The sequence below is a fragment of the Cicer arietinum genome, chromosome 5, assembly GCF_000331145.2.
Source record: "Cicer arietinum cultivar CDC Frontier isolate Library 1 chromosome 5, Cicar.CDCFrontier_v2.0, whole genome shotgun sequence".
Taxonomy (NCBI): domain Eukaryota; kingdom Viridiplantae; phylum Streptophyta; class Magnoliopsida; order Fabales; family Fabaceae; genus Cicer; species Cicer arietinum.
The window spans coordinates 70945871-70969612 of record NC_021164.2 but is presented as its reverse complement, the minus strand read 5'-3'; the positions used below and the strand labels follow the sequence as shown (position 1 = coordinate 70969612).

Below are 23742 nucleotides of genomic sequence, written 5' to 3'. Positions count from 1 at the left end.
TCTTTCCCTTTTTCATCATCTCTTCCCCTTTATTTCTTTCTCCATAACAATTCTTGTTTATGTTCTCGTACAAGTTGCCATTTTTATTTCTGCATGTAATTATTTTTTTTTGGGGAGTTTGTTGTTCACTGTTACTGCGTTTACTAGGTTTGATTTATTTTGACAATTTAAATTTCGATGGATGGAGGGATTTGTTTTTAAAACTCATGACACTAGCGTTTCTCGTTATCATCTTTCATGTTATTACTTGTAATTGAAGAGAGAAATTTACTGAATAACCTCATCTCTTATTTCCTGACAATATATTGTCATTAGTTACAGAAAATGGGTTCTTATATATAAAGAAAACTCAAAAGCTAACTACATAGAAAAAAGAGAATCTAACTAGCTAATCAGAATGTGAAACAAACTAAACTGAATAAGACTAAGTCAAAGTTTAATTCAACTATATATCAATACTCTCCCTCAATACAACTATATATCAATACTCTCCCTCAAGCTGATGAACATATGGATGTGAGTCTAAACTTGGATAAAAAAGTGTGAAATGGTATATGATCCAAAGATTTCGTAAACATGTCTGCAAGGTGAAGATGCGAAGAAATTGGAAGTAAATGAAAAATTTGTTGTTGAAGCTTTTCACGAACGGTATGACAATCGAGTTCAATATGTTTGGTGCGTTCGTGGAAGGAAGAATTTGAGGCAATATGTCTTGCTGGTTGGTTGTCACAATAAAGAAGGGAATGTTTCGTGTAAGGAACCTTAAGATCATTGAGAAGGTATGTGAGCCATTGAAGCTCGCCAACAGTGGACGCCATGGCCTTACACTTGGCCTCAGTAGAAGAATGGGAGACAATAGCTTGTTTCTTAGATTTCCATGATATAAGAGAATCGCCTAAGAAGATGCAAATGCCAGTAATAGATTTGCGTGTGTTGGGGCAACTAGCCCAATCTGAATCACAAAATGACTTGAGTTGAAAAGGAAAAGATGTTGGAAAAAGCAGTCCCTCAGAGGCAGATTGTGAATATCCTATATAATGTAAAGCCGTGGAAAATTTTGCAAATCATTGACGACTAGATTGCTTTAAGCCATACAAGGATTTGAAAAGTTTGCAAACATGTGTAGGATTATTAGTAGAAATGGCAAGTGGTAATTGCATGTAAACCTCTTCTTCTAAATTACCATGTAAAAAAACATTATGCATATCTAGTTGATGAATATGCTAATTTTGAGGAGAAGCAATAGATAAAAAGTAATCTTACAGTTGTGAGTTTAGCGATAGGGGAATGCGTGTAAAAAAAGTCTATACCTTCAACTTGGATAAAACCCTTAGCAACTAATCTAGCTTTATACCGCTTTATTATACTATTAACTTTATACTTTACCTTATAGACCCATTTGCATCCTATTAGTTTCTTACCATAGGGGAGAGGAGTCACAATGCAAATATTATTTTGAATTTCAGAATCCATAGCTTGAATCCAACAAGGATGTTTGGTTGCCTGTTTATCACTGCATGATTCTTGAACAAAAGAAATAGCAGAAACAAAAGAACAATGCGCAGGTGATAAATTGTTATAAGATAAAACAAATGAAATCGTATATAAAAGATTGGATGAAGAATCAGCCACAACCATATTACACCGAAAATCCTGCAAATATGCGGGTTGTTGCCTTTGTCTAGAAGACCTTCTTAAGGTAGGTGAAGGGTTGTTAGTAGAATTAGCAAGAATATCCATGTGGTTATCAAAATGTAAATTAGGAGGTATATTAGAAACATGACTAGTATCATCTACAATGTAAATGGGATCATCAAAGAGAAGTGTAGTATAATTAGTGACATCATTTGGAATACAATGCACATGAACAAAATCAATGGAAGTTTAAGGAAATATATTCTCATAGAAAATAACATTTCGTAAAGTAAAAATATCACGTGTATGAAGGTTAAATAAACATAACCTTTTGTCCTTGGTTTAAATCTAAGAAATATACATTTGCGAGCTCTAGGATCCAATTTAATCCTATGATTAAATATAGTTGAAGCAAAAGAAAGAAAACCAAGTTACCAAACATTTTTAAGTCATTAAAAGTAGGTGGCATGTTATAAAGCATATTATAAGGTGTCTTGTTTTGTAAGACATGTGTAGGTAATTTGTATATAATAAAAGTGACATGACAAAGAGCAAAAGACCAAAAACTTTGGGAAGTTTGGAGTGAAAAAGTAAAGTTCTAGTGACATTTAATAGATGTTTGTGTTTTCTCAATGGAATTTTGTTGAGGTGTTTCCCACATGAAGTTTGATGTAAAATACCTAAATCAAAATAAAAAGTAGGTATGTTAAACTCAACACCATTATCACTTCTAATAGTTTTAATTTTAGTTGAAAATTGTGTGGAAACAAAGATGATAAAGTGCTGGAGTTTAGATCTAGTTTCTGATTTAGCTTTCATAAGGAAAATCCAAGTGAGTCTTGTGTGGTCATCAACAATGGCTAAAAAATATTTATATCCATCTATTGAAATGTCACCAATGGGACCCAAAATGTCATCATGTATTAAATCAAAAGCATGTAAAAAAATGCTAGAACTTAAAAAAATAGAGGGGTGACCTAACCTATAATGCCAAATATCAAAGAAATTAGAATTCATACTATATACATGTTTATTACAAGAAATATAATCATGTAAAGTATAATCATAAAAGGGCAAAACAAGGGATTTTTTGAGAACATAGAGGTTATTATGATGCTCCACAAGCCCAATCATCTTCTGGGTATGTGAATCTTGAATTACACAAGAGTTTTTACTAATGATTACCCTACAATTCAGGTCATGAGTCAATTTAGAGGTTGAAATCAAACTGAATTTAAATTGAGGTATAAATAGAACATTGTGTAAAGATAAGGATTTATCAAAGATAATGGATCTAAAAAAAGGTGCAAATATATGATTACCATTAGGAAAAGTACGACAAACAGGTTTGATCCTTTCGATTGTAGAAAAGCATTGAATGAAAGGACAAACGTGATCAGAAGCACCTGAATCCTATATCCAAAAAGAGAAGCTTAAAGCAGCAAAACATATCATAGAGACACTTGAAATTACACGACTAGTGGAATCATTGGTTGACTTTTGATTGTTGTGCTTAGAATCTTGCTTTGAAGAATGAAGGAGAGTGATGAGAAGCTTAAAATCTTCCTTGGACAGTTGAGTGGAAGGGTCATTTGGAGTTGAAATTGCAGAATGAACCGTCTTGCTATTATTAGCAGAATCAACATTTGAAGTAGATGGTTTATGTGATCGGTAACCCGAGGGGAAACCATGTTTGAAGTAACAAGTTTCCACGGTGTGATTTGTTTTATGACAATTAGTTCGATTGGTCTCGTCCTCTACCACGACCAGGTTGGGGTGAGCCTTGTCCACCAAAACTAGGGTTTTCATAATTGATATGAAAGTCAGTATTATCAGGCGAGTAGGGTTGGTGTTGGTTCTAGTTGAACCATCATAGAATATAAATTGCTAATTAAAGGGAGAGGGTCCATGAGAAGAATCTGTGTGCGCACATTCGCGTAATTGTTGTTTAGACCCTTGAGGAAACACGTAACATACTCTTGTTGTTTGAAGGTGTTGACGGTTGTGCTAAGTTTACATTTGTAGGGAGTCGAACAAGTACAAGAAGGGGTAGGACAGAGACATTCGAGCTCATCCCATAAGATTTTTACATCCGTGAAGAATGTTGAAAGATTGCGATCTCCCTGCTTGATGGAGTGGAGATCGCGAAGAAGATCAAAAATACGAACGTGGTTACTTATGGTGAATCTTTCGCGTAAATCACATTAAAGATCATAAGCTGTGTCGATGCAGATAGTTCTCTGATAAATGTGAGAAAATAAGGTTCTAGTAATCCAAGAAATCACCATGTTGTTGGCACGATCCCAAAGCTCAAAATCAGGATGGGTTGACGTCGGTTGAAGAAGTGATCCATTGATGAATTGAATCTTGTTTTTGGATGATAATTTATGTTTCATGGCCTTGCTCCAACTGTGGTAGTTGTTGTCGTTTAAGGATGATGTGACAAGAACGGCGTTAGGATTCTTGCTGGGATGAAGATAATAAGGACTACGAGGGTTGAGGGCGGGACCTTTTGCACAAATGGCGGCAAGATCATTTTGTGGTTCAGAATAAGAGGAAGAATCAGAGTTATTGTTGGACATGATGAAAGGGGGACTGGGTTTGAGAATTCAAAAAGAAAATATGGAAGGATTATGGGTTTGAGATCTCAGAAAGAAAATGAGGAAGAATTCTGGTTTTGAGAAATGAAGCATAAACAATAATTGTTAAAATCTAGGCTTAATTGCAGTTTTGATCCCCCTATTTTAGCTGAATCGCAAAAGTAGTCTCTCATTTTGTTTCTCTCCAGTTTTGGTCTCCTAAATAAAATTTTGGTCCAAAACTTGATAAAGTTTAATTTTTTTAAGCCGCACCACACCATTTGTGATTATACATTTCAGGTACAATTATTGCACCACGAGATCTTGAAGCATGTTGTGATTTAAATAAACGCAAAAAAAAAAAATGAAACTTTATCAAATTTTGGACCAAAATTCTGTTTAGGGAATCAAACCTGGAGAGAAACAAAAAAGAGGAACTACTTTTGGGATTCAGCTAAAATAGGGGACCTAAACTGCAATTAAGCTTAAAATCTAATACCATATTATTTGACAATTGATGTGGGAAATTTACTGAATAATCTCATCTCTTATTTACTGAATATATATTGTCATTAATTATAGGGAATGTGTTTTTATATATAATAAAAACCCAAAAGCTAACTACATAGAAAAGAAAAGATGTAGTTAGGATAACTAACTAACTAAACAGAATGTGAAACAAACTAAACTGAATAAGATTAAGTCAAAATATAATACAACTATATATCATTACATGATAACAGCGAATGACATAACAAAGTAACTTTAATGGATGTTTCTTTACTCTATTATTTGTCTTCATTTCTCAACTTATTACAAATTCTATGTCTTGTTAGTTTGAAATTCTATTACACATTCGTTTCTATCCTTCTATTTTCCCTTGTTTGTTTGTAGATTATTTTTACTTGACATTGTGTTGTGATTTGAACTCTTGTTTTAAAAAGGATCGGTTATTGACCAGTGAAGATAGTGGTTTGTGGTTCATCGGGGTTGAATCGTGGCAGAAAATAGGTTATAATCATTTGTTTTTTTACTATTGTGTGATGTATTAAGTAATAATTAATGGTTGTTGAACTGGTTCATTTGAAAAATCAGACCTCCATAATTGATGTGTTGCTTATCCATGCAGTGATTCAATGGAAGCAGAAGTGCGCATGAACACTCAGGATAAAATTTCTGGCTTTATTTTCATGTGCAATAGAATGACAAAACCAGAATGCTATCGATACCGGGTTTTTGCGCTTCCTGCAGGGAGAAAGCATGTCGTGGAGAGGATCAATCTCGGCACACATCTTTTTTTGTTTGACACTGATGTGAAGCTTCTGTATGGCTTATATTCAGCAACCTCAACTGGGATGCTAAATATAGAACCGTTAGCTTTTGGGGGCAGGTTCCCTGCTCAGGTGTGTTTTTAAACCATTGACGATTCCTATGAGTGACAAGAAGAAATAATTCATTTTAAATGCATATATGATATGCCAGTTTTATGTGATATGCCAGTTTTATATGATACGCCAGCTATACTCTTTCTTGAGTAAAACGAAATTCCCTTTTCTCAAACTTATACTAATTAGCTTGCTCTTAAATTAATGAGTTAAATTCTTGTCGCTTCAAGAACCCAACTTGCATGTTGGCTTTCTTGTTTATCCTAATCTTTCCTTGTTTTGGTCAACGTCCGTCAATTAACTTCACAAGTCAGTCAATCCCTTACAAATTTTGGTGTAGGCATGGCAACGGGGCAGGGCAGGAGACTCTCTCACCCCGCACCCGACTAGTCGGGGAACTCCGCACCCGTCCTCGTTTCTTATTGGGTGTGAAATTTAAGTCTCCTACCCTGTCTGCGACGAGGTTCGGGTTTCTTCGCTTGCACTCATTCATATATATAAAATAATAAATTTAAAAGTCATATTTATTATAATTAATATAATAAAAATAATAATTATTATAAAGTAATAAAATTAAAAAAATAATAAAATCATATTTTATATTGAGAGAAGATTACAATTTTTAATATTAAAAAAATATTGAATATGTACATGTATATAAAATTTAAAAATGACAATAATATTACTAGCGGAACGGGTTCGGGTTGTGTTGCCATCCTACTAATCAACAAGTGCCTCTCATAACTCATACTTGAAATCGATGATGACAATGTCAACTTCACAATATCTATTAAGGTTCCATTCCCTACTTTCATGTTCGTTAGAAATGACGTAAATAAGAAGCTATGGTTGTTAGTATCATATACTTATCATAAATAGGGTAGCAATAATATTTGTATTTGTTTTATGATTCAGTATTTATGTGTATAATATAGCTTTGTTGTATAACACACATGACTTCTTTCACTTGCTCTCTCGTATTCTCTCTTTCTCAACATGGTATCTAGAGCCTAACAAGAGGCTACTCTAGTTATTGCCTACTCAGTGGACCCACTGTCTACTGGTGCATTTTTTTCTTCGAAACTGGTGTTCATTATTTAGTTTCCACTCCCTAATGCCGTGTCCCCACTTTCTGACATGTTCTTCAACCTTTCCAACGGCTCAGATATTTTCCCCCACCATCAGAATTGCATGTCCTCGTTGTACCACCCTTCAAAGTTTTAGGTTGAAAAGGTTTTACACGTGCTTACATACTTTTTTATTTCCTCCTACATTTTTTGGGAAGTAAAAGGTTTTACACGTGCTAACACGCTCTTTTACTAGTCTTTTATTTCCTCTTACATTTTTTTGGAATTGCCACCATCTCTGCCGCTTATGGTGGTGCGCTTGGTTGCCGTTCCAGGAAGCCTGTCTTTCTACTGGTAAGATTGCCCATTTTTCTTGTCACATCCATCAATAGTCGTTATGTAAGCTGTTGCTTGTCCTTTTGCATACAACATTTTTTGGGTGCATTTTCTCTCTTCTTGGACCATATAGCCCCATCTACCAAATTTTATTGCAACATCAACCACCTATGAATTTTTTTGAGTGTTTTCAGGAACGCCAACCCTAAAGTCTCGCTGAAAAACAAGTTGCCTATTTTGAGTTTTTGAAATGGTCTCAACAATGACAGTCGCCAGGTCTCCTATTCTATTGTCTCTATTGTCGACACCAATTTTGTTTCTCCCAATCACCTACCATTGGTCCTTGGGTTCTTGATCTGGTGCCACTGATCACATCTCTGATTATAAATCCTTATTATCTTAACTTTCTATCTTTGATTAGTTACCAATGGTTACTTTAGCTAATTATTCTCAAATACAATCCAAAGGTACAACACATCCTTTTCTCTTCTTTCTAGTTGATTGTGTGTTCCAGGTTCTTCACTTAATATTATTTCTAATTAGTTGTTTGACTCACTTTGTTGACTGTGTAATGTTGATTAGTAGAGATTCTATTTTCTTTTCGGACCGAAGTTTGAGACAGATGATTGGCAATTGGGCGTCGAATGTAAGTCTAATGTCCTCCACCATCTCCCAAACCACTCATGTATCTACACTGCCATAGACTCCGCCCTTCGAGTATATGCTCAATTGGGTCACCCTAGCCTTGAAAAGTTACAAAAATTGGTGTCAAGTCTGTCCAAATTATCCAATCTTTTTGGTGAGTCTTGTCAACTTGCGAAACATTCTAGTAGTTCATTCCCTGATTGGGTCCATAGTAGAGCTAAGTCTCTTTTGCCTTAGACTATTCTTATGTCTGGGGTCCTAGTCATACGAAGTCAACTTTGGGGTTCAAATATTTGGTTATATACATTGATGACTAGTTGCTTGTACTTGGTTATTTTGTATGAATAACATCTCTTAATTGTTCTCCATTTGCAAGCACTTTTCCATGAGACAAAAAGGCAGGTTGGTGCTTTGTTCGTACTTTGTGAAGTGTTAATGTTCGTGAATACTTATCACAATCATTTTGGATCTTTGTAGCCTGACATAGCATTCTTCATAAAATTTTATGTGCTCGTATGGTCGTATCCCTCGATAAAATGGAGTTGTTGTGCGTGCAAATCGTCATCTTATTGAAACAACTTGAGCTCTCCTTATCCATAGGCACATTCCTTTTTTATTTTGGGGGAATGTTGTTCTTATTGCTTTTTATCTCATAATTGGATTCCTTTATCTATTTTTAGAACCGAGTACCCCATTTGGATTATTTTCCCATCAACATCTGCATTCCTTGCAACCTCGCATCTTTTGGTCTACTTGTCTTGTCCATAATCTTGCTTCTGGTCTTGATAAATTGTTTGCTCAATCTCTTAAATGTGTCTTGTCAGGTTGCAGTCGACCCCAACACGGCTATCATTGTTACTCACCTGATTTGTGTCAGTATCTAGTCTCAAATGATGTGATATTATTTTAGTCTGTACCTTTCTATGGAGCTTCTACCTCTCACCCGAATCTATCTCAGACATTGTACCTCTTCATCTTTTCTTAATTGAGTGCACTCCACCAGTGGTGCTCCATCTCCAGCACATGTCCCTCCAATTACAGCTCTTATAGCCTCTCCCCTAACTACACTTCCCCCTGCTCCAACCTAAACCCTATACTTGATCTTCCTGTTGCACTCCAAAGAGTTATACAGTTTACCTGTATTCCTTCTGCGCATTACGTGGCCTTCACATTCTACTTGTCTTTGGTATTTATATTCAAAAGGCTTCAAGTGAAGCTCTCTCTCATCCTTGGTGGCAATAGGTTATGGTTAAAGAAATTTGTGCACTTTAGAGTAGTGGGACATGTGACCTTGTTGCTCTTTCTCTAGGGAGTCTGTTGTTGGATGTTGGTTGGTCTTTACAGTTGAAGTTGGTCAAGTTGACTTCCTTAAGGCAAAACTAGTTTCTAAAGGTTACACACAAGTATTTGGTTTGGATTGTGGGGACACATTTTCCCCGTAGCAAAAATGGCTTTTGCATGCTTGTTTTCATTCTTGCTACTATTTTCCATTTTCCGCTTCATCGACTTCATTTTAAAAACGCTTTCCTCCATGTTAATCTCAATGAAGTTTATATGGAGTAACCTTCTTGATTTATTGCTCGGGGGGCTTTAGGCCTAGTTTGTCGTTTTTGAAAATCTCTATATGGCCTTAAATAGTCCCCTGGGGTATAGTTTAGCTAATATACCGATGCTAGTAAGTAGTCTGGTATTACTTGAAGTGAGGCCGATCACTCAGTCTTCTAGTGTTGTTTAACCACAAAATGTTTTGACTTGGTTGTGTATATTGATGACATTGTCATTATAGGTATGATTATCATTGCCTTGCTCAGATAAAACATTTGTCACTTTTTCAGACACAAGGTCTTGGCACACACTGATATTTCTTTTGGATAGAGGTGGCACAATCCAAGGATTGTATTATAATTTCTCAGAGGAAATATGTCATGGACATTATGGGGAAAACATGTTCGATAAATGCTAAACATGATAATACTCCTATCCTATGGATCCTAATGCAAAACTTATACAAAATCAGGGGAACTAGAGAGACGCAGATCCTTTTATGATACGTGGTAAGTCAATTTCTTGACTCACCTTGTAAAGGACATTGGTTGGGATGTCGTAATTTTCTTTTTGAAATACATTAAGGCAACTCCATGAAAAGGTTTTATTTGTGAAAATAAGTCACACTCGTGCTGATACCCAGATACTGACTGGGAGAGCTCTCCTGCTAATAGGAGATCCACTTCTGGGTATTTTATATATTTATTGGGGCAACCTTATCTCCTGGTGAAAAATAGCAGGATGACGTTGCAGAGTCAAGCGTAAAAGCTGAATATCAAGCCATGACATCGGCTACTTGTAAACTCATATGTTTTTAAGTGTTATTTCAAGAGCTTAGATTTGAAAATGGTACAGAGTTGACACTCATTCGACATAGTCAAGTTGTTTTGCATCAAATTCAATCTTTTATGAGAACTAAGCATACCAAGATATATTGTTCTTTTATTAGGCATTAGCAAGATGATTTTAATTTTTATCTAGAGACATCACCACTAGCTTTGTTGGCTCATATGATCAATTAGCAGATGTTTCCAGCAAGTCTTTGGTGGTTCCTCATATATAGACTATCCCAATGTTAGGATTAACAACTTAATTAGTATAAGCGTTTATCATATAAGTGCTTATTTATAAGTTATTTCTATAGCATAAAAACTACTCTCTCAGGAATGAAATAGAAGCAAAAATGGTAGTTGAAAAATTGATGTATCTAGACTAAATTTTTAACCAGATAAATAAACCTTTCAACTACCACTTTTGCTTATATTTCATTCCAGAGGGAGAATAATACAAGGGCTTTTGTGTAAGCTATTTCTTAAGCTATCCTGGAGAGTTTATAGAAATACGAGTGCTTTTGTGTAAGCTATCCTGTAGAGTTTATAGAAATAAACTAAAAATAGCTCATGGATAAATTGTTTCCATAAGTTATCCCAAACAGTTTCACTAATGTTTATACCAACAAATAAGCTCAAATAAGCCAATTTGAACAAGTCCTATATATGTACCAAGTATGGTACATATAATTTATATGCTCCAGTATGAGGAGGAATGTTATGAATGATGTAAATAAGTAGTTATGGTTGAAAGTATCATGTAAATATCGTAAATACTAAATAGGGTAATAGTGATATTTGTACTTATTTTATGACGATTCAATATATATATATATATATATATATACACACGTGTGTGTAGATAAAGCTAAATGTTACGATTGGTTAGATCACGGAAAAACAACGAAGGCCCGTCAACCGTTGGATTGAATTTTGTTTTTAATTATTTTTTACTATTATCTTTTTTACTTTTATTCTAAAAAATACAAAAGCACTGCACCGAGTAATCGTTTCAAGTCGTGCGTTATTCCTTTTGTATTGTATAGAAATTCTCTCTCTCTCTCTCTCTATATATATATATACACACAAACACACACACATAGACACTTGGATTTTTTCACTTTATCTTATTTTGTCTTTGTCAACGATGTTTTTATTTTGTTCAGGTGAGATTCAAAATCGATAAAGATGTCTTGCCCTTGCCCGAGGATCACTTTAAACATGCTATAAAAGATAATTATCAGAAACACTCTAACAAGTTTAATCCTGAACTGAATGTTAGACAGGTAAGCTTCATTTTAATCTATTGCAAATTGATTTTACTTGCAAATATTACATTCTGGTTTTCCTTTCTTTGCTTTGTCTTATCTTTTTGAGTGAAAAGGAACTTCTCGTATTACCACTGTCATTTTTAGTTGAAATTTGTTGTCATGTTGCAGGTAAGAAATCTATTAGAAATGTTTCGCCCATTACATGTATTGTCAACTGCACGTACACATCCTGTTTTGAACGACATATACTCTGCCTCGATGCTGCCACATCCACCAGCGAATGGAGTTTTTAATCAGACATCAAGGGCATCATCTCATTTTGAGGATTCTATTTTGTCTAGGATGTCACCTAATCAAGCTCCTGGGCTGTTGAACCATAAACATCGAAATGGACTTGAGGAGCCTACTGGTTGGGCCGCCTATCCTGTCAAAAATTCGATGCCAGTTGCTGCTCAGTCTGTGCCATCCCAAGCTTCAGGAAATCAGATCCATGCACTGGCAAATACATATCCTCAATACACACACAAGAATATCCTTACGGCGCAGCCTGAGTTTCATTCATCCTTAGTAAATAATGACGGTGGCTATGCTCAGTCAATGCAAGATTCTCAGCATGCACAGCTTAATGTTTTACATCAACAACCTGAATTTCATTCTTCCATGATGACTGTGGGTGGAAGTCATACTCAATCCCTGCAACATTCTCAACATCAACATCTTAATAATGTCTTACATCCACAGCCTGAATATCATTCTTCCATGATGACTGTGGGTAGTAGCCATAGTTATGATCAATCGCTGCAACATTCTCAACATGTAAATCTTAATGTCTTACATCCAACACCTGAATTTCATTCTTCAATGATGACGGGTGGCAGTTATACTCAATCACTGCAAGATCCTCAACAGCTTCATCAGAGTATCCTAAACCCACCACCACGCGGTGTTAATCCCCCAGCGGCGAATGTGGGTATCAGTCATTCCCAAGTGCTGTGGGATCCTCACTATACTCACCAGAATAACCAAAATCCGCAACCTGACTCTTATTCAATCGCGGCAAATGTGAGCAGCAATTATGCCCAATCATATCCAGATCCTCAACAAACATGTCAGACAACTCAAAATCTACAAGCTGCCTACGGTTCCATGGTGAATATGAACTACGCCAATGTTGTGGCGCAATCACATGCTTCATCATCATTATATTATCCATATGCTCCTCAACAAGTTACATCTGGCGCATATGTTCCTCAACAAGTTATATCTAGCACATATTCTGATCAAGGGTATTTTTCAACTTCTCTTGGGTTAAATATATTCTTATCCCTGAAATCCTTTTAATTTTATCTGCAACGTTTGTCTGATCTCATGGTTATATTAAAACTCTCTTAACTGAAATTCATCGATTGAAACTATGTTTAAGATTCCAGCAGAGAAAGCTTTGTCCCACATCCTTATCAAAGCATGAAAGTCAATTTAAAAATTTATAATTGTTTTCTGAACATGCATACTTAGCTATGGGCTTTTAGGCATTTGGCCATTGCCAATGTGAAGTGAATTTTGTTAATACCTAATGGAGTAAATCAATATTTTAGTCATCGAAATTGTAAGGGCCAGTCAATATAGTCCCTCAAATTTACAAAATAGCAATTTAGTTTGTTGAATTGAACAATGGCAGTCAATTGAACCATGTTTCCAAATTAAGCACTACAATTTAAAGATTGTGTGTTTTTCTCGATGCATCAAAACACTATTCAAGTTAATATGTTGGTCTTTCGTTGATTTTGATGGATGTATACTAAAGAGATATTCTGGTTGAGGAAATTGATTGACCTTCTCTAACTGGAGGAATTACTTTGTTATTTCTTAAATTTGAGGGGCTAAATTATTTGTCTCTTACAATTTTGAGGACCAAAATGCTCGTTTGATCTACCTAATGTGGCTGCTGTTCCCCAGGTCTGGGCCCGTACAAGAGGTGATACCCAGTGGCCAACAAACTGGAATAGGAAGTGGGTACTATCAGTGATCTATGCAGACAAAATAAGAATATTTTGACACCAGAGAATGTTGGCAGCCACCTGTATTCAGAAAATTCACATTCTCTATATATTGAATCTTGGCCATGCAATTTGACGAGTTCCATTTGCTGCCATATATGTACATAAACCTATTGCTTAATTACTGATGTTTTTTTGCTAAGAAATTTGCTGCTAGTTAGAGGAAACATGTATTCAGGAGAAGATAAAATTAATAGTGGTCATTTACTGTCAATACAAAATTGATTTACATTGATATTGATAGTGTAAGATCCTTTTTCTCTGCATAAATATAAAATTAGTTTTTCTCATTTATTTTTTCTATAATGTTATATTTTTCTGTTAAACTTTATACTTCATATTCTTTTAATCTTTTTCTATTTTATATTACGTAAATAATATTTCTTGATCTCGTGTGTTTGTTTGATTTTAAATAGAAATGATTTTTAGTTTAAAAGTTTTAGAGATTATTTTATAAAGATTTGTTTAAAAATGATTTTTTGATTTTCTTGTTTACTATTATAAAAATAATTGTTTTCAAATGATTTTTAATTCGTTTGTATATAATTTTATAAAAGTAATTTTTTAAAGTATAAAATTATCATAAAAGATATAAGTTTTCTAATTATTATTTCTTAGATACGTTTTAAAATTGATTAATGTACCTTAAATATTCATAAAAAACAATAAATAAACATACAAAAGCAAAAAAAAATCGTATTAATAATGTAAAAATAAAAGAAAACTTACTTGATAAAGAAAACCGTAGTAAAAACTGATGGAGGGTAGTTTTGGATTTTCCAAAAAAGATAAAGATAATTACATGATTTAGTTAAGTTTCGTATTTTTAAAATTTATGATGTATTTCTCTTTCATCTATCGCAAGTAGCAAATATCAGAAACTATTATTTTTAACTAAAAAAATAATTTTTGATTAAAAAATAATTTATTTCATAAAAAAATCTAAAATAAACGCACTCGTTAGATTAATATAATCTTCTATCCTAATATTTCATAATATATATTATTTATTTTCAAATTGTTTTTCAATTTATAATGTTGTGAGAAAGAGACTTTCTTATATATATATTTTTGTTAAATATCACACTTATATTTTTTGAATATTTATATGTACTAGTATCTTAGTTTATAAAAAATATATATATAAAAAAAAATCTTTCATACTATAAATCGACTGTGTCTAATATCAACCTTTTGAAAAATAATTTAAGGATGAACATTTACTCTTTCTCGTAAAAAAAAAATTATAATAATAAAAATAGACAGTCAAATATAATATTTTATCCATGCAACATAGTGTTGTTAGAAGCTATCTTTCTCAATTTTTCATATGCAAAATTAGAGTTTTTTTTTTTTCAATACTCTTTTTTCCAAAAAAAAAAACATTACTCAAATACTCCCTTTTGAAATTTATTAATTGAAATACTTTTTTTTAAGTCGCAATTTGGAAAGAGTTTTTTCAAAAAAATAAATCAATTTTTATTCTATATATATATATATATATATATATATAATTCATAAAAATACATAAATACAAATTTTAAACATTGCCGAGGTACCACATTGCCGAGGTTTTCTCACACGTACTATATTTTGACGACGCCTTGGTACATTACGAGTTTGTTATTCTCCTTGATCTTCTTCTTCTTGCTATTGAGGATGTCTAGGAGAAAGTGTTGCAGAATAACTACTTCTACCTTGAGTTCAGTTGGATTTTTGATTCAATGGAGTATATGCATTCCAAAATTTAGAATTTGAGTCCACCGACGTAACACCGGATTCAGATGCACCACACAATTCTCTATAAATTGTTGCCAATCACGTTGAACCCCAACAGTATTCTCCCGTCTCTCGCAAATATCTCAACAAGTGCAACCACATAATATGTACTCTGTTGTGGGATTTGTCAGACATTAATATGCCGCCAATCAATTCTAAAATGTATGATCTACAATGTATAACTATTTCTTCATTCGATGATTCTGGAGTTATATTTTCCACTTATCACTTTATCATATTTGATAATTTTTACATTATTTATAACATGATATGCATTAAATGAGCCATCATTCAAATATTACCGCAATGAAAACAGGATGGCAAATCCAGAGGCTTTAAGATGAATCGATAATATCCCCCAGAACAATTGATTATGGCTTATTCTCAAGGTCGACGACGGGGACACGTGACAACAAACATTTTCGAGTCAATCAACGCAATGCTCAAGGGTACGCGCAATCTCTCAATCACTGTTTTGGTACAATCAATCTAGATTGGTAGTTTTATATGCAGAAAGGGGACAACAACATCAGACATCATTAGCTTCTGGTCGAGTATACACAGACGATTGCATGGACAAAATTAAATATGAAGTTGGTAAACATATATTCACCAAGTCATGCAATTCGACCGAAATTGTTATTATTTCATGGTGCATGAAACAGTAAATCCAAGAGAGGTGCGATCAATTGGTCATTTTGAAGTCAACCTTCAAAGAAAATGGTGTGATTATGAAAAATTTCAGGCTATACATGTTTCTTGTTCACATGTCATAGTTGCATGCTCTTACGCTCGTCAAAACTATTTAGTGTTTCTACGTGATGTGTACAAGGTTGTTAATATATTTAACATGTACAAAGAAGAGTTTCCACTTATACCCAATGAAGGATATTGGCATATGAAGGTGAAACATTGTATCACAATCCTAAAATGCGGAGAATTAAAAAAAATCGTCCAAATAGTACTTATATTAAAACTAAAATGGACGTTAAAAAAAGTACAAAAAAAATATAGACTACGTCGGTAATTTAGATACATTTTTTGAAAATAAAATTATTAAAAAAAAAACCGCACAATTAATTCTTTTTTGACGGGTACCACGTAATGTAGAACTATGAATAAATATTTTTATAATTAAAATTATATAATATATAATTTTTTCACAAGAAATATTTTTAGAATTAAATTTTATATGGTTAAAATGGGATAACATTAAAAAAAATTACAAAATAATTTAAAGTTTATGGTAAAACTATTACCCGTTTTTATTATATCTAGAATCATCCGTATGTGCATAAATACTCTAGAATTATATCTAATAATTAATTTTGATGATGAAATTTCATTTGAAGAAATAAAAACATTTATAGATTTTAACTATTGAATTTAAATCAAACATGGTAATATTGAATTCTTCAGAGATATTTAGTTGTTTTCCTGATGCAAATACAACTTATAAAATTATATGAACTATTCTAATAATAAATGTCGCATTATAGTTGAGAAAAGTTTTTCAAAATTAATATTATTGTTTTTACACATTAAATTGACATTTTAAAAATATTTTTTAATGATTAATAATGTCATAAGATAAATTAAATAATTTTAATTTAATTTCTATTAAAAATATTTATAAAAGAAATTTAATTATAAATAAGTTATTAATCATTTTACAAATATATATATATATATATATATATATATATATATATATATATATATATACTAAAAGAATTAAAAAAATCAAAATAATATCCAAAATGTTATTTTTATTTGAATTAAACATATAATTTAGGTCTTTAGAAATAGACGTTTTTTGTGTAAGTTTTTTCTGCTTTATTTTTTTCTTTTTAAATATTTTTATTTTGTTTTTTTTATCTTTGTTATTTAATTTTAGTCACTCCAATACTGATTTTTATTGAAATTGGTATGTGTAATTTCTTACATAAATAATAATTAATGGATTAAAATTAAATATTATATATATTATAAGGATTGGTTTCAATAAAAATCAATTTTACATAAATAAAATAAATAAACAAAGGTCAAAATCAAATAAAAATAATAATTTACAGATATTGAAGAAAAAAAATTACATAAAGCAAAAGATCTTAAAATGATCATGGTTACCACTTTATCTATGCAATTAAAGATCTTAAAATGAGATATAATAACAATAGATACTGAGAATTTACCCTTTTATTTTCATATCACAAAGTACAGCACTTTTATTTATTTTCATAAAAAGCAGCTAAGAATTCCTCGAAAAAAAAAAAAAAGAACTTTTTGATTTTCGGCGGGTTCTGTTTTTCTGCTGTCCGTTCATTATTTTCAAACTTTCACACGAGACATCAAGACCTATATATATATCACTCCACCTAAACCCTAATACTTCCCCTTCTGATTCTAAATCTATTTCATTGTTAGATTAATATAATTAGGATCATATTTTAGATGAACAAAATAAGAAATAGTTAAGAATACATTTGATCGATTGCATGTTATATATATTAAAGTAATTAATTAGGTGTATTACCGATCAAGATGGATAAAAAGAATAAAAGTAGTTGGGAAGAAGAAGAAGAAGAAGAGGAGGAGAATTTATTTCCAGTATTTTCTGAAAGGTCAGAGCAAGATATGTCAGCTATAGTATCTGCCCTTACTCAAGTCATGGGCGGCAACAATAATAATAGTGACATGCATCAATCTTCTAATTCCCACTCAAATTTTATCCATAATAATAATATCAATCAACAACAACCACAGCAACAAGAACAAGATCAAGGTAAGTGCCTCATTCACACCTCTCCATGCTTTTAATATGTTTTCACCAAATTGGATTTCGGCCTTTTGTAGGTCAATGTACTCACTAATCTAAACTCATCTTGGAATTTAAATATTTTATTATGTTTTGTACTATCACCGACTCAAATCGATTAATACCGTGAACTTGAATCCTCTCTAGTTGTTGCATGATACAAGAGGATCCAAACACGTATTACAATTTCATATATGCCGTCAGTTAATTTTACACTTATTGTACTCAGCAAATTTAAACAGTTTTGAAAGAGATTGTATGATTATTATATATCGTGAATTTATCAAATAACAAATTATGAATCATAATCTTCCATTTTTCTCTATTTTAGCCTAACATGGCTTAATATGTTTGGATGCAAAGGTTTTAGAAAGAAAGCATATAGAGAATAAAGTTTGTATTTCAAATTTGTAGTTTTAGAATGAAAAAATTGACATATTATCATAAAATATAGAGCCCTAATCAATTTAAAAAAATGTGAATTAATATATTGCAAAGATAGGGTTTAAATGTGAAATATATTTATATGAAGGGAGTGAAAGAAGAAGACACTATAGAGGAGTGAGACAGAGGCCATGGGGAAAATGGGCTGCAGAGATTAGGGATCCGAAGAAGGCGGCTAGGGTTTGGCTTGGAACCTTTGAAACTGCTGAGGCTGCAGCTGTTGCCTATGATGAAGCTGCTCTGAGATTCAAAGGAAGCAAAGCTAAACTCAATTTTCCAGAAAGGGTTCAAAGTTCAACAGATCAATTTGCATACCACCAGCTTCAACAACAATCTGTTCCACACTTTTCTCAACAAACATATCCAAATATTATTCCTTTTCACCCTCCTTCTGCTAGTAACAACTTCAATCATGATAATATGCTTCGTTTCTATCACCAATTATCAACTGCATCTTCTTCTTCTTCTTCTTCTTCTGGTTTATCTCAGCAGCAGCAACAAGAGCTTCTCAGATTGTCAATGCAATTTGGTGGTTCCTCTTCTTCTTCTTCTAATTCAGCTTCTGACCCTGCTAGGAATTGGAGGGATGACATGGATCGATGATGGTAGGCACTGATCTATATATATGATCATAAAAATACATGTGTGATTTCTTTCTTTCTTGTTTCTTGTTTCTTGTTTCTCAAGGCATTTCATGTTTTTATTTACTATTTTATGTTGTCAATTCATTTTGTCTGAAGAAGTATATGGGACCATAACAGAAAGATAGATAAAGTTTAAACATATTCGACTTTATATATATATATATATAAAAGTTTTCATTTCATACTATATTTAACTCTTTATACACATCATGATACACGAATGATATATATATATTAAATCTATAATAATTAATATATTGATGAAAAGGAATAGAATAGAAGCAGGTTTGAACACATCTATGAACAAAGTTTTAAACATGAAATTAAAGGGTCGGTAAGATGGCAAAAACGCGTTTCTGCTTTGATTGATGACACACACTATAATAAAAATGTTAATTACTCATCATAAATTGAGAAACAAAACTTGCCTATTCATCGAGACACTCATTATTCAGTAACAAAAAAACAATCCTACACTATAATATAATATATGTGATATGTTAGTAAAAATAAAAAATAAAGACACTCCCCTTATTACTAACTCTATTGCACAAAGATGGTGGTGATAGATTGATTTAAATTAAAATCGCACAAATAAATAAAGAGTTTAATTTATAGTTTCAAGATACTGAATTTAAAAACTCTTGAAAACGAATGTCAAATGACTATTAATACAAATTTTAAGCTCCTCAATTTAAATATATATTGTTGGATTGAGATATTGTATTTTATTATAATTTTTGTTGGTTTTAAATTTTTTTAATAATTCTTATTAGATTATAATCTATTTTTTTTATTGTTTCATACGTAACAAACGTAATTGGTAACTTTTATTCCATAATATTAATTTATAGGATATTATATATTATACTTTACATTAGAATTAATATAATTTTTTACAAAATTGTAAATTGAATCCGCCCAAAATCCATTCAATCTAAATGATGTTATATTCGATTAAAATTTTACTATTGTGTATTTTTTTTAACTTTTAATCCCTTAAATTTTTCCTTTTTACTTTTTGTAATTGATTTTAAAGTATTCTTTGAATTTTATTTACAATATATTTAACAACTTCCGTATAAAAATTTAAAATTTTTCAATAAATGATTGATTAAATTTGAATTTTTTAGCTTTTGTGTTTAAAAAATAATATTTAATTTATTATTTGTTAAAAACTTCTGAATATTTATAGGAAAATTTCTTATAATATTCTGAGTATTACCGCAATAAAATCATTCAAAAATTTGAAAAATACACATTAGTTGATATAATTTCAAGGACCAAAAACGAAAATATATATATACATATATATATATATATATATATATATATATATATATATATTAAGGGAATGAGAATTGATGGAATTTTTTATACGAACTAAAAATAAAATAATGAGATTTTATAAGGACAAAAAACTTATTTATCCTTTATTTTTTTTTAAATGAGTCATCCAAATTAAATTGGATCGCGTGTAGTTTTAATCTTTAAATCAGATTATTTTTTGTCTTAATAAATATAACACTTACTTATTAATTTCAATGTTATCTTAAATGAAAAATACAAATGTAATGTAAATGATATTAATTAGAATATATAATTATAAAAATTAATAATATTAAGTTAAAAACATAAATATTTATATTAGAACAAATTTATTTTTATAAACGCGACTTTATAATGGGACCAAGGAAATAATATGGAGTAAATAATAAATGTGTTTTTAAGGTGGTTCTTTTGATTCATTCTTACTTATTAACAACAATAAATGAACTAAAATATATAAATAATATTTTATTAAAATATAAAAAAAAAATTAATTTCACTCGCAATGAAATAATGAAGGAAAAATAGCATTCGCAAATATAGTAGAATATCGATAGCGAAAAATACTTTGCGATTAAGGAATGAAAAAATGGAAGGACGAAAGAGATTGGAGAAAGGAGAGCTTTGAGAAATTTACTTTTCTTCATAATATAAAATTCATCTTATTTGAGAGAACTCAAAATGTATTGGAGTAAGATTTTGGAAAGTTTAAATAAATTTTTAAAATTTTTCTATATTGTTAAGATACTTTTAAAATTAAAAATTATTTTATTATTATTTTCTATAAAATTTCTATTTCAAACAAATTAAAAAATTTCTTTTTATTTTTCCTACCATCATAGTCTTCTTTTATTCTCTCTTCTCCAAACTCTCGAATATAGCTTAAAAAAGTATCAATATTATTAAATTAAGTAGAATATATCAAATTTAAATTCGTGACGGGGATTCTTTCTCATATCTAAATTGAAAAAAAGGAAAATCTCTTTGTTAAAGTAATTATCGTCCCTACAGCTGTTGGATTAGCCGTTATGCGATCCGCGCACGTGTGTGATATCCGCTGACTGTGTATGACAAGTTGGAACTTGAAACCGCCACCGCCACCGCCCCTATTATGTGTATCACACTTTAGAACCCCAAACTTCCTACACTTTTTTATTTGTGGGCCCGTTTGTTTGTTTTATAAGAGGACTTTTTTAAAGGAAAAAATAAAAATTGAAAAACCAATTATTCTATAAGGAATTATATTCTTAAAGATTTTTCTCGTTTATATTCTCTTTTCAAAAAAAATTAATATACTCGATAAATTAATATAAGAATATGTAAGGTAAAGATACGACTACTTGACAACAACTTTTTATATTTTAAGATGCGATAATTATATATTTTGTTTTTAATATGTGACATTTTAAAAGAACAAAAAATTATTTTAAATAGTGACATTCTATTTTATGACTTCTTAAAAGTAAAATAAAATAAAATATTTTTGTATGTTAATTTCAAATGAAGTATTTTTAAAAATAATTGAAAAAAAATATATAAATAAAAATAAACTATTCTCGAAGCATTTAGAGGCATATAAAAAACAAATTTCACTATAGAGATAGATAAATATTTTTACTAAAAAAGTCAGTATACTAAGTTCTTTCTTTAAGAGTATGGTCATGACTCCACTCTCTAATTTGTGTTTGTTAAATATTATGAGTTTAATAATTATACTGTATTAGTACAAAATATTTTTCACTAGTGATAGTTATCATTATCAATTCTAACTGTTGATTTAGTATTTATTTATTGACTTACACTCACGTTGCATCATTCTTTTCTCATTAAAAAGTAAATTAAAATTAAAATTTGTAAAAACAAAAGAATTCAAAAATAATTGAAGTTATCTCAACTTTATTTATTATATATTAAAAAAATTATTTTGACATACATTAACTAAAATATTAATAAAAAAATTTAACATAAACAAAATCATATATTTTATTAAACATATCAAAATAATTTTTACGGATAACTATTCAAAATAGCTTCTCATTTAAAATTTTAGGATAAAAAAATTGTAAAAATTAAACAAAATAGTTAAAACAGTTTCCTATAAGAAATTATTTAAATCAATTTTTTATTTTAAAATTATACCAAAAAATATAGGTCAAATATAATACTTATAAAAAGATTTAAACTGCTAGTGTTAATAAAAATAGACAAATATAAGTCTATTAAAGTATTAAATGAGTCCTAAACTCTTATTTATTTTATAATAAAACTCAAAATTTGTTTTTAAAATTAAGCCGCTCATAATACGCAACCTTATAGCACGCGTAGCACGCAACAAAGACAAGATTGACATGGAAGACTCGAGCCATTGAAGACATATTATAGGTCAAACTAAACTTAAGAATATGCTGTAAATAAATTGTATTGTAACGTTAATTTGGTCGTTAAATTCGGCAACCGATTACCAGAAAGTCACACTTCAACTGGTGTATCACTCTGCCAACAAATTGACTTTGATTCTTATGTGAAACCTCACTATCATCAGGATCTCAACTCTGACTTTAGAATATTGAACGAGTCCACAACACGCACAAACGTTTTTTATCTTACAAATCACTCAACTCATCATCGTCACTTCTATTTGATTCCTTTCATTTCATAAGAGAGAAATAAATATTTAGCGTGTTCACTCTTGAACTCCCTTTACTTTTTTTAATTCATCACGAGTTCTTTCTTTCTAAAGATGAACTCCAATTAAATAAAAAAAATTGAGAGATATTAATATATAAGTTTCAAAATAAGATGCATGTGTATTTTTTTTTTAAGTAGGTTATTTAAAAAAACAATTCCTACAATAATATAGATATTTTATTTTTATATCATCTTTTTATCAAAAAAAAAAAATCATTACACTCTACGTTAAAATTTATATATCAAAATATATTATTTTATTTTTATATTTATGAAGTTGCAATGTGAGAATGCGATCATTTATAGTCATTTATTTATTTATTTATTTATAATAATTCGTTAATTATTAATTTAATAATTAAAAATAAAATTATATTAATAAAATCAAATAAAATACATTTAATAGAAAAAAAATACATCAAATTAATGTGATTGAGTAGATGTGTCAAAATAAGTAACGTGTTATATTATTTTAACAATTATCTCTTATAGATAAATTAACAACTTCATTCCATTTATTAGCAACTTCATTTTATTTTTAGAGGATATTATTAAGATAATATAACACGCTATTTATTTTGACACTTCTACTCAACTGAATTAACTGTATTTTTTGTTTATTCTATTAAATGTATTTTATTTAATTTTATGAATATAATTTTGTTTTTTATTTATTAAACTAATAATCAA

The 23742-nt window shown here is 30.6% G+C and overlaps 2 protein-coding genes across 3 annotated transcripts in view; both read left to right on the top strand.

Annotated features, from left to right (window-relative positions):
- LOC101492997 (uncharacterized) overlaps positions 1-13642 on the top strand; it is a 14042-nt gene extending 400 nt beyond the window's left edge. Inside the window, exons 2-6 of one of the 2 annotated variants that reach the window (XM_027334553.2) lie at positions 5159-5225; positions 5344-5617; positions 11189-11308; positions 11462-12579; positions 13250-13642. In XM_027334553.2, the coding sequence (XP_027190354.1) occupies positions 5351-5617; positions 11189-11308; positions 11462-12579; positions 13250-13319 (1575 nt within the window). In that variant the 5' untranslated portion in view covers positions 5159-5225; positions 5344-5350 and the 3' untranslated portion in view covers positions 13320-13642. The remainder of the gene's footprint in view (positions 1-5158; positions 5226-5343; positions 5618-11188; positions 11309-11461; positions 12580-13249) is intronic. The other variant, XM_004501701.4, reaches the window with a different exon arrangement.
- A 3876-nt stretch (positions 13643-17518) lies between these two features.
- On the top strand, positions 17519-19222 carry LOC101493329 (ethylene-responsive transcription factor ERF114). The gene is made up of 2 exons (XM_004501702.4): positions 17519-17914; positions 18480-19222. Exons 1-2 carry the CDS (start codon positions 17674-17676, stop codon positions 18992-18994), a joined length of 756 nt encoding a protein of 251 aa, XP_004501759.1. The 5' UTR covers positions 17519-17673; the 3' UTR covers positions 18995-19222.
- The last annotated feature ends 4520 nt before the right edge of the window (positions 19223-23742 follow it).

What these genes read in the sequence shown, in the direction of transcription:
- LOC101493329 (XM_004501702.4), top strand. Translation starts at nt 17,674, where the DNA reads ATGGATAAAAAGAATAAAAGTAGTTGGGAAGAAGAAGAAGAAGAAGAG. An exon ending in GCAACAAGAACAAGATCAAG is followed by an intron (nt 17,915 to 18,479) that starts GTAAGTGCCTCA and finishes ATTTATATGAAG; the next exon opens with GGAGTGAAAGAAGAAGACAC.